This window comes from Saccostrea cucullata, unplaced genomic scaffold (genome assembly GCF_032062105.1).
Source record: "Saccostrea cucullata isolate Sc308-1 unplaced genomic scaffold, CSIRO_AGI_Scuc_v1 ctg4931, whole genome shotgun sequence".
Taxonomy (NCBI): Eukaryota; Metazoa; Mollusca; class Bivalvia; order Ostreida; family Ostreidae; genus Saccostrea; species Saccostrea cuccullata.
In genome coordinates this window covers 8,395-20,757 of record NW_026930684.1, presented here as the reverse complement: position 1 = coordinate 20,757, position 12,363 = coordinate 8,395, and the positions used below count along the sequence as shown (strand labels likewise).

The 12,363-nt window shown below is 33.5% G+C and overlaps 1 protein-coding gene across 1 annotated transcript; it reads left to right on the top strand.

The window, feature by feature from the left end:
• The first annotated feature begins 3,445 nt into the window (after window positions 1-3,445).
• LOC134229606 (uncharacterized) lies at window positions 3,446-11,552 on the top strand. Its single transcript, XM_062711355.1, has 6 exons — window positions 3,446-3,853; window positions 7,759-7,939; window positions 8,963-9,048; window positions 10,359-11,152; window positions 11,320-11,459; window positions 11,495-11,552. Exons 1-6 carry the CDS (start codon window positions 3,688-3,690, stop codon window positions 11,550-11,552), a joined length of 1,425 nt encoding a protein of 474 aa, XP_062567339.1. The 5' UTR covers window positions 3,446-3,687.
• Window positions 11,553-12,363: the final 811 nt, after the last annotated feature.

Below are 12,363 nucleotides of genomic sequence, written 5' to 3'. Positions count from 1 at the left end.
TAGGACTGTGTAGTGGAGAAGGGAGTTCTACAGAAGTGAGGTTCAGGAGAGAAGTGATGGACACTGAATAGGTGGTGAAAAATTCTTGGAAGATCAGAAGTGGGTATGACTGAATGATGTGTGGGAGTACATGTGAGGGATTCAGAATGATTACTTCTGATATAGATTGCTTATTTTCAGGAAACCATATAGACTTTTCAAAGGAACAATAAAGGCATTCACAAAATATTTTTCTTCACAAATTCAGTCCATATAATGTTGATCCTTTTATGTAGCATAAAACTTGATATGTAATGTCAACTATAAACGCATTTATATATGTATTAATATGAAATCATGTCATGATTATTTGTATGAATAGACACTGTTGTTGGATTATTAGTTTTAACACTTGAAAATCTATTTACATGTACATGTAATATAAATATGTTCCTTATCACTTACATGTATGCATTAATGTTGTACAATGGGTGTAATGCAATATATTGATATGCATGAATATTGTATCAGTTTAAGATGTACAAACTGGTTTGATTCATTACTTTAAAGAGTATAAATTCAGTCTTCTCGTAAGTTTGATTCAAATTCACCTAAAAAGGATTAAAATCCTCCTGTTCTTTTAGGTAATATATTTTAATCGAATATCTGTAAACAAAATAATATCTCATCAAGCCTTCCTTGCTGTATCTGGGTAAGTCTTTTGCAGGTTTATTGTTTCTTGTTCTCTGGACAAATAATTCCTACAGGTTAAAATGCATGACATTTAGCAAACATAAAATACGAGATTTAAAATGTTCTTAAAATTATTTATTTTCAAATCCATCTTTAAATCTTATTTATTGACAACTTATTTTTGAATTCATTTGATAAGTTATATAATATGACTTTGAAAAAAAGTGTCTTTGGTTAAAATAACTAACTAACCCCATTCGGCGTTTCTTTGCTACAATAACTACTGCTAAAGTAATTCCAAGCAAGGTCAAAGCTGTGATGGACACTGCTGCTGACATGGCAATAATATGGGAAGAATCTGTTTTAAAAGGGTCAGCAGACACTAACTGTAGGGTCTCTGTTGTTGTTTCAGGTTTAATAGAGAACTGCTGAATGATTCCTGTTGTAGTCCCGGTTTCAGGTAATTTTGAATTTTCCTTTTCTGTTGTAGCTATGTTAGAAGGAAATTCAGTTGTTTCCTCGGAATTTGAAAAAGTGTCATATTTTTCTGAATTTGAAAATATTGTTGTAGTGGTTCTCAATGTGTTTTTAGTTGTAACGTCCTTCGCTACAGTCGGCAGACTCTCGTTAGTTTTAAAAGAACTTGACTGTTTAGTTGTGATCATTTCGTCCGTTGTCGATTCAAAAGATGAACTTTTGTCATTAGAAGGAAACGGTGTTGTAAAGCTACAGTCTGGAATAAAGGAAATATCAAATACAAAGCGACCATGAGCATTCAAACTCACAAAATTATACTCCTTGATATTTTTTTTTCATACATCGTATAAAATGATCATAAACTTAGCAAAATAACCTTGGCTTAAAACAGAGACAATCCTGGTAAAATTTCATCCTGTATTCAGTAAAAACATATCCTAAATATGTCCTTAGAACATGAATTTGTACATGCATACATACAAGGTGAATTTGTACATGTTTATGTGTGAATTTGGATCCAAAAAATCTTTAAAATAAAAAAAGAGTAATCTTCTATTTAATAAACTGATTGTTTTGATAATGCTGCAGTATAGAAATTTGATTTTTCAATATCTTTATTAACGAATAATCTTTTGACTTTAATTACTTTATTTGTAAGTAAGTCACCTGTACAGTTTGGACTAGTATATCCCGTAAGGCAGTGAGTGCACGTCCCATTTATTGCGTTACTTGGACATGGTTCGCATGGGGTAACTTGCGGATTTTGTCGACATCCTAAAAAAAATTTAAGCGCATAAATTGATTCCTCGCCCGCTAAAATGAGGTTAACCAATATCACTTTTGAATAAAAATTTGAATCTTTAAAAAAACAAAAACAGAATAATATGATAACGGAGTTTAATGAAGTGATTGGTCAGCTGACTTTTACATTTTAGTAATTTGAGTTGGTGTCTCTTTTAATTGTAGAAGTCAGTCGTCGATTGTGAAAGTAAGTCTCTTCATAAAACTCCATTATAAACTTACCAACAATTTCCATGTCGCAGAGACTTAATCCAGAATAGTTTGTTGTCATGTCGATTTGTTCAAAAGTTATTCCCAAAACCTTTGTCTGTTGTAGCACAGAAACAACTACAATTCCATCTTCTAAAACATCATATACCTTATTCGAAGACCAGACTGGATTATTTACATGGTCATAAATGGTAAAATTCTAAGGGAGTTTTCTACTATCTGTAAAAAGTTTATACGTGAAATACAATAAATATGTAAAATAATTAAAAAAAGAAACTCTGAAATTTATGAACAAACCGGTGAACAAGAGCTATTATTATCTGTGTTAGTAAATAAAAGTTAAAAAAACAGATCTTAAATGATATATCGACAAAAATATAACTAAAAGATCTTCAAAAAGATACATGTATTACACGAAGAGGTCAATCGGCAGCAGCGCTCATCTGAGTCACCTTCTCAGAACCCCCCTGTAATATTTTGATTCCCTTTTGTGGCCCCATGATTGGTTTAATTAATATAGAATCTCCAATACATGTACCATAGAGGGATTTCACATAAAACTAAGCTTTTAGCTTTTCTGGCTCAATGGATCTCAAAAATAATATACTTCCTATATAAAGGCGTTAAATAGTCAATCAATGTATATGTGACACCTTTGCAAGCCCAGGGTTCTTGAAAAAGAAGTTTTCATGTCATCCTACTATTTTTGTTTTTAAACTAATTATCTCCTTTCTGAAAAGGACTTTGTCCTTCATTTTAACAAAGGACAACATAGGTAAGACCAGTAATTTAGCCCCCGATTTAGGGTATTTTTCAATAATGATCCAACAGTTAATCCATAAAAAAACTGTTGTCACCCCTGCCACAAAATGAGTATTGGTTCTAAGATTTAGAATATACATAGTTCACATAGAGGTCAGGAAATAGGTCAATTTTTGAATTTTCTCATATTTATGCAAATTTTCATCAATTTTAAAGCACATTTTGTTTCGGAAAACATAGAGCACAAGCTTGCCCATCTACCAAATTTATATCTTTTATACACTAGTATTAATTAATATATATTAGATGCAGTTTTTTTGTAAAAATCTCAGATAGGCAAGCTTGTGCTCTATGTTTTCCGATGAGAAAAGTTTCTCGTGTATGATGAAATTCCATCAGAATTGAAGAAATTCTGGAAATGTCCTAATTCTGCACCCTCTAGTGCCTTTCATATTAGCTTTAAATCTAAATTAGTGCTTGTTTTAAGGTGTTTCGCTTCTGACGAAATTGAATTCACCGCGCAACTCGAACTGCCGGAAATTGGTCTGAATGTCGTTATAATAAAGAATTCAATACGGCAGAGAATTAATAGTTTCTACAAATAATTATAATCATCATCCATAGAAAGTAACATAATAACGATTTTTTATGCCAGAAAACAAACATATAATAAGCATTTTACATTTCGCGGATGTGAACCGGATTACGATAATGTAAACAAAAAGCAGACGAGAAGTCAAGGTCTGCGCGGTAACTTTGGTTGAGATGGTGAAACCAAAGTACAGACGCCATGGGTTCGTCTCGAAAAAGCAGAAGGAGAGATATGATAAAGTATCTGCAGGGCAATTGACTCGATGGATTAGGGGAGCTATCCTTACAGACCACAATTACTCCGCCAGTGCAACCCCTGTCAGCGTTGATCACGATCACGGTTTGTACATGTAAAATACGTAATCTAAAAGACTCGTTTTCATATCTGCATCTAAATTACCATGATTACACATAGGTCTATTAAAAATATTAGAAATATTAAAGGGAGGTACATGAATTTGTTGATGTTCATTTTATATACCAGGTCTAATCTAAAGACTTTTTGAACTATGACTACGTGTAGCTATTTAAAAAAAAATTATAATAGTTAAAGATGTGCACCAAAAGAGAAGATATTGAATTTTTCTCAATATTTCATTGAAAAACAACATGACATAACTAAGACATTGAAAACTTGTTTTTATCAAGTATATAATTGAATTTTCAAAGATATATTTTGATAAAAACAAGTTTTCATCTGATCATGCTGATTGACAACAAAGTTTTAAAAATATAATTTTTTTAGGGGGGGGGGGGTATTTTATTGAAAACCACATGGCCTATTGTAATCAAAGTGCAACATGGAAATTTGAATCATACTTGATAATAATAAATTTAACTATACATGATGTTATATGTGGATTTCAATAAAATATATATATACTAGGCCTAGCTGTTACAAAAAAAAAATTACATTTGCTGAATCAGATGTCTTACCTTACATGACAATACTAATCAAAGATAATTACTGTATTTTATTTTAATACACTGCACGTGATGAAAGATATACTCATTTGACCCACAGGCCTTTAGATCACTTAGAAAAAAAATTGAGGTGTTAAAAAAAAAATAAAGGTATGGAACTCTTTTCATAGGGTACCTACTTTCACCAATAAAATTCTTTTAAATTGAATGCTTTACAAATTTACTTTTTACCCATATCTATCCATATATAAACAATCTTCATTCCTTCAAATTTCATTCCGTAATTCCTTATACTTCTTAAGATATTATGAAATCAATTCCGAAATTGACCTAAATTTTTTTAATTGACATCAGCTTGCCAATGGGCCCAACACTAATTGTTACACGGGAACGACAGGACAAATTTTCTCCAAAGTCTATTCTAAACTCAATGAATATTTGCTCATTTGAATTTGAGATTTACATGATTTTTCTTTAATTGGATCATATGATCTTACTAAGTCACAAACAAAATGTTAGCGGTCTAATTGTTTTGAAAATAGAAATGTATATAATCATGATAATGCATTACGGGAAAAAATTGTTCAACCATATAGCTTCTTTTACATTCATAATCAAAATGGCGGTGTAGTTGTTGATGCAGATTTTAACTTATTAATACAGACTACTTAACCTTACAATCTGGAGTAAGAAATCAACTTTAAAATGTTGAAAGATCTTGCAAATGCTATGCAACTCTTCGCTGCACCTCATACACCGTCTGTTTACATGTGAATGACCAGGGGCCCAAGCAAATGTCGAGTAAAAGAAAGTAGATCATATTTTAGATTGATTTCAGAATATCTTGAGAAATATCGGTATATGGAAAAATATGTTGTATATCGGCACTATGAATTATTTTGAAAACTGGTTCTTGGAATTTAGTAAGTGTATCTAAACAGTCAACTAGTCAGGATGTGTTACAGTAGATAATAAAGAATGTGTAATGGTGATAATTTTTATTCATTATTCATAGAATTGCCAAATTTGAATATACTGGAAAGAGAGGAGGTGGTGGATGGGGAAGAAGTGACTACATGTACATCTGAGGATTGGAAGGAGGGGAGGAGAGTAGTAGAACTTGGAGTGTTAGCTGAGGGCTTGCGGGGATGTTGTAAATGTGGCTTACCATTGCAACTTTCACACACTATTTCTGTGTTGACATATGGTTTAGCTTCTTTGTTAAAGGTATGAACTCACCAATTTTTGCACAGTTTGTATAAAAACAACCTTGAAAGGTTTTTCCTTGAATTTTTCTCCATATAAAACAGGCAGTATTCCATATATCCATATTTTTAGTTTTGAAAGATGTTACATTTTTTTCTTTGAAGTAATTTGAAGTAATGCATATTTAAATTCTTTTTTCCCAAGCATTTGATTTCATTAATGGTGAATGAATTTAGAACAGTGACCTGTAATTAGGGATTCATTGATTTTACATTAACATTTCAGGTCTGTTGCAGCAATACAAAGTGTAATCATATTAACCATGTAAAATCGGGGAAAAAACATGGAAGAGTGTGGGATGTAAATACAAAGCTATCAGCAGGTAAGAAGTTTAACGTACACATCCCCTACATCAGTTACATGTATATTTATTATTGTCAAGTCACAAGAGCCTGATTGAGTTTTACCTGTCTATTCCAATATAAGCAAGTTTGTTGTCCCCCTCAACAGCAACTTGGACGCACCTTGAGAAATTGTTGCTGTCTTGGGGGACAATAAACTTGCTTTTGTCCTCATAGCCAGTAAATAGGTATATGTATCTATAAATTGATATAATCAGTGGCGGATTTAAGGGGGGGCACACCCGGCGCGCACCCCCCCTGAAATTGTCAAAGTTAGCATAAAACATAGTTTTGTCGAGGAAATGTTTCTGATGTCTACTTGGTAGACCTCATTTTTACCCTACAAAACCTCTAGACTCCAAGAGCTTCGGGGGGCTTCGCCCCCTTGGCCCCCACCAGGGCTTTGCCTCAAGGCGGCCCCCAGACCCCCTGCCTGAATCTGGCGCCCAACCCGCCAGGGTTCGACACTAACATTTTTCGGCGTTGGTCTAGCCGGACTAGTGTATCTTTAATTTTATTAGTCCACAGGCAATTTTATGAGTCCGTCAAAAATATAATTAAACAATAGAATTTACATTTCAAGGTACTTTTTATACTTTTTTTGTAATAAACAAAGCATGCGTTTACATGAAATGTTTTATACCAATATTTGTTGAAATTGCCTGATCAGGAACTAGGATCGTGTTCCCAATCTCATTATTCTCTATAAATGATTACGACATCCAAATGCCCGACATCTTTCTTTATGAGTCATGATAAATCATAATCCCTAAAATGTTTAATTTCATTCCAATGAGTCCTAAAATTAAGTGCCGAATTGACTCAGAATTACATAACTTTCCGCCAAGATGCAAGAAAGCTAAAAATACATACGGGTTTTCCAGTGAAAGTTGTCGAGAACTTCGGTAATTTTTTCCCCCAGAAAACTTTATTAGTCCATTCGGACTAATACGCCACAACTTTTATTAGTCCAAATGAAAATGTATTAGTCTGAGACTTATTAGTCTGAGACTAACGGACTAACGTTAATGTCGAACCCTGCCCGTCTAACTTCAATTCCTGGATCCGCCCCTGATAATGTTTAATTCAGAATAAAAACTTGATGAGAAGGCAAGCTATTTTTAACTTATTGAAGCCAGAGGCTCATTTCAGCTTTCTGATCTTTTTCCATTTATCTGTCTGTCAACTTTTCAAAATATGCTTTAAAGGAGAGGGAAGTGGGTACTGGTATACTGTTTTACTCTTGTGTTTTACCACACAGTCACACCTTGTTTTGGCAATATGCCATATGATGGAATTCACTTTTATAGAAATCCAATGTCTGCTTCCTATTTATCCATGTGTCTGCCTGTATATTCACAAAAGAACCTATATTCACATCATAGAAAGGGTATAACAAGTTAGAATGGGACTTTTTTTGATTTGTTCTCTAAACCATTTGACTATTCAGATGGAAAAAATTCTCTGTAGAACAGCAAAGCCTTATTACTGTATTAATCATATTGATATTGAATCATCCTAATGTAGATCATTTCAAGTTTTGTTGCCATTACCCCTAGGGGTTTAGTTTGTTAAAAGTATGGGTTCTATTTTTAATTTCTGGTAATAAAGAGAGAAAATAAAGGAGACTAAGATGAGTGTTGTATTTCACAAGCTTCTTGTTTAAAGTGATTAGATTGATTTCTTTTTTACATTTATGAATTTGTATTTACAGCAATTGTACATGTTGGTATTGGTGCAACACAAGTCAACAGTCTCCTTTCTGAGCTGAATATACCACCTGTAAGCCATGCCATGCTGGACAAAAGACAGAAAGAGATAGGCAGAGCTGTTGAAGATATTGCTGCAGAGTCTATGTCTGATGCTTTGCAGAAGGAACTGGAAATGATGAATGAGTGTGTAAACAATATAAATTCAGTTTAAATCTCACTATTTAGCTCAAATGAGCCAAAGGCGCAATAGAGCTTTTCTGATCAGATCAATGGGTGTCTAGCATACATGTGTAGTGGTCATATGGTATAACCTGTGTTGGTTAAGTCACAATTACTAACATGTATGTCACAAACATAACAACCCATTTAATTTTACATATAAGATACATGTATGTACTAATTGCATGCATCTTTGAAGGAAAAATTGTCTTATTTTCTTTACTTATTGATGGAGAATTAAATTATAAGGAATTAACTTCATAGTTATCCAAGTTATAATAGTGTAACCTGCTTTGAAATGAAAGCCTCGCTGTATAGAAAGCCAAAACTGGCACAACCCAGGATATACAGTATAACTTGGGTAGCTATTAAATTCATTCCTAGAATGAATTAAAAAAGGAAAATTTGATTGAAGAAAAAAAATTGAAGAGTGACAGAGACACAGTCTAATCAAAATTAGATGTTAGATCTGCTCGCATAATTGCTACACTAGCATCTAACAACATCCTATAGAGGGTCACTCAGAGTTCAAATTCGGAACAACCCTAGACTTATTTTCTTCAATTGCGTCAACAAATAAACAATGATTTTGCAAGAGACAATTTGATTGGTTGATTAGAATTTGACCTCTGACGTGACCCTCAATGAGATGTTGTTAGATGTTTGTGTAGCGAGTATGCAAGTGGATCTAACAAATAATTTTAATTAGATTGGACAGAGACAGTGACTTCCTAGAGTATTGTGGCCCAAGCCCCAAGAGCCTCGTGTTTTAGTTTTGATCCCCAAATGAAAATCATAGGGAATACCTAATAATAATTGATAGTGATCAAGTTAATAGAATCTGATATACTGATAAATATAAGGTTTAGTCATGTACAGTATAATTTGTGTTGATAAATATGCAGAATGTTATGCACATTAGGGGGTGTTCTAAAGGAGACAGGTTCACAGTTAATAACTGATGTCTGTTATTTAACTATTTTTCAGAGAGATGAACGAAAATGGACTAGTTGTTGCTGTAGATGCTGGATGGCAAAAACGGGGTAGCGGAAAGACATATGATAGTTTATCAGGTAAAAATACTGTAAAAGCACAAATTTTGTTTATTCCGTTAACAAAATTCCAACAAAATTAAATCCCACACGAAATTTTATATGACTATATATTGAATAGGGCTTTAAAAAAAATATGTTTGTTTCCTGTAACATTCCAAAAAAATTAAGGGTCGGTAGGTCGGGATTTTTTTTTTATTATGAATTGTCAAACATCCCTGGACTCAATATACCAGGTGTCATATTTACAGTGGACACCCAACATGGCATCCAAAATGGCTGCCTAGCGGCGGAAAACGATCTTCAGAAAGTTGTAGGGGGAAATTGTTGTTATAATAATGATTACTCTTTATAACTAATCAAACTTAAATGTAAACTAGGTTGACATATTTTATGTCTCAAGTTAAGCTACAAGCTAATTTTCTTTTTTTAATAAATGGAATCAGCTGATTGATCAAACGAAGTTTTGCCATTTGTCAGAAAAAAAATTCACCCGGGGGGTAATTTGAATGGGTCGGTTGGGTTACAGGAAACAAACATATTTTTTTTAGACCTAGGGTTAGTTTTAAAACAACGACGAGATTATTTTTGATGTCAAAACAACAAAATTTTATGCCCACGAAACAGATGCAATAAATTTAGAAAGACACATATCTCAAAGTTCAACTGTCCATATAAATTGTAAAATATTCTTCTAAAGAACAGCCATGAATAGTTATGTTGCTCATGCAGGTAAAGCATATTCAGTTTTGTTCGAAATATGGACCCAAGGTGGGATGATGGAGCCAAAAAAGGATATAATGTTTACACGAGAAAAATCATTAAGAGTCATAATGAGTCAAATCAAAATATTAAAATATTAGGTGATTTTACACAGTTAGCGTATTCGCTAATCGCTCTATGGCACGCAACCAATTTTTAACGACACTTATTAGAAACATTATTTACCAAAGCATTGTCAATACTTAGAACACTAACTTCAAAGAAGTAGGAATTTGGTCCCTATTGCATCCTGCAAACACGTTTTATAGCAACTGTTTACTTTTTTAAAGTTGAACGATTTGCATTAATTATACAGCACCCCTCATGAAAAATAAATATTTGACCTAATTATGCTATAGTGCACTGGACGCACAGGTTCATTGCTGACTAAAGGGGTTAAAGGTTATTACCAAATGCATACATGTAACATCAGTGATCGAATTTGATTTTCCTTGCCAAAGTATTAAGACATACATTTTATTAAGTTAAGAAATGCATGAAAAATGCTTTAATAAAAACAACGAATACATCTATAAGTTATACAGTTTTTCTAATTTGTAATTTTTCAGGTCATTGTTCCATGGTTGGTCCTCTCTCCGACAAAGTATTGTCATACTCTCTGAGGTCTAAGAATTGCAGAGTATGCAGTGTAGCTGAATCAACCAACAAGAATCCAGCAGCCCATGAGTGCTCAAAGAATTGGGAGGGTAGTTCAAAGGCCATGGAGGCAGATATGGTTATTGAGATGGTCCAAGATCTACAGAAAAGTAAAGGAATAACCATTGATGGAATCATTGGAGATGAGGACTCTACCACTATTGCAAGACTGAAAGCTAATGTCAATGCTGATATTAAGAAGTTGTCTGATAAAAATCATCTAAAGAAACTGTTTACAAACTCTTTGTTTACCTTGAAGAAAAAACATTCATCTCTAACTTTGTCTGTGATAAAGTACATTCAGAAATGCTTCAGTTACTCCATAGCACAGGGAAAAGGAAATGCTTCTCAAATCAAAGAAGACCTTTCATCAATTCCATTACACATATTTGGAGATCACCAACACTGCTCCTCAAGGTGGTGCAACTTCATTAACAACCCTAACCTGAGGTACAAGTCACTTCCACATGGAAAACCCCTGAAAGATAGGTTCCTTCAGGATGATCTGAAAGAAGTCTTCAGTTCATATGCAAGTCATTCTGATCGTCTTTCATGCTTAGGAAGCACACAGTCCAATGAGAGTTTTCACAGAATGGTGTCTGCAAAAGCCCCAAAGACCCATCATTACAGCTCTTCTTCAAGCCTCAGATATAGAGTTGCTGCATGTGTAGCCCAGAAAAATGTTGGACACAGATATCTTGTAAAGGTTTGTAAATTTTTATTTTTTCATGCTTATTGTGTCATATCTGAGTTGAACCACTCAAGTTATCTCTTACATTTGAAAATTCTGCAAATTTTAATCAAAAGCAGATTGTATTGTATATGTATGTACATTGTAGTTGTACATAATAGATTCTTTTATCCTTATTAAAGGTTAACAAGAAATTGGGCCTCTCTCCTGGCTACTATACTCGACGACAGTGCATTCTGAGGGATTTGCAAAGAAAGCGACAGAAGGCCATTTCAGTGACACAGAAATTTAAAAGGAGAAGGAGAGAATTGAAAGCCAGGAGGTACGTACTAGTATACTTTGATTGTCATTTGTCAGGTGTAAAAAACCTTTTGTCAACCTCAAAAATGAAAATAAACCAAGAACAAGTGAATGATGATAAGTATGAATTTAAGTGGGAATTAATATCTTGCATGTTACTAAGATTTGTTTTCTGAATCACCAAAGATTTACGGTATGCTTGTTATAAATAGCATGGTTTGATAAATATTTTTTTCAAAGAAGGGAGGGCATATTGCTTTGCTGCAATCTTAAAATAAAAATTTTACCTACCTACATACCCAGTTTTTTAGCTCACCTTAGCGGAAAGCTCAAGTGAGCTTTACTGATAAAAATGTATCTGTTGTCATTAACTTTTCACATTTCCATCTTCCTCTCAAGAACAACTAGGCCAATTTCAACCAAACTTGCTACAAAGTTAGTATCCACTGGGCCAGGTAAGATGAAACTCATATGGAATCATCTTCAGGTAGTGTAGATTCAAATTTGTTCAAATCTTGACCCTGGGGGATAGGGTGGGACCACATAGCCAATCAAAGTTTTACACAGGAATATATAGAGAATTTGAAATCTTTAAAAATCTTCTCAAGGACTGCAAAGCCATGATAAGTGATATTGAAATGAAATCATCCTCAGGTAGTGTAGATTCTAGATTGTTTAAATCATGACCCCCAGGGATAGGGTGGGGCCACAATTGCATTTTACAGTACAATATATTTTTTAAAAAATTCTCAAGAATAGCAAAGCTATGATTGGTGATATTAATATGGAAGCATCCTCAGGTAAAGTAGAATTAATTTTTTTTTTCAAATCATACATGGTGGATCAAAGTTTTACATAGGAAAATAAAGGGAAAAAATCCCCCCCCCCCGAAAAAAAGAGAAGCTATGTTTAGTCATATGGAAATG

Bases quoted from the DNA above. Each gene is read 5' to 3' on its own strand.
- LOC134229606 (XM_062711355.1), top strand. From the start codon at position 3,688: ATGGTGAAACCAAAGTACAGACGCCATGGGTTCGTCTCGAAAAAGCAG. The intron at 3,854-7,758 runs GTTTGTACATGT...TTGTATTTACAG, and splicing joins CAGCGTTGATCACGATCACG to CAATTGTACATGTTGGTATT. The intron at 11,153-11,319 runs GTTTGTAAATTT...TCCTTATTAAAG, and splicing joins GACACAGATATCTTGTAAAG to GTTAACAAGAAATTGGGCCT.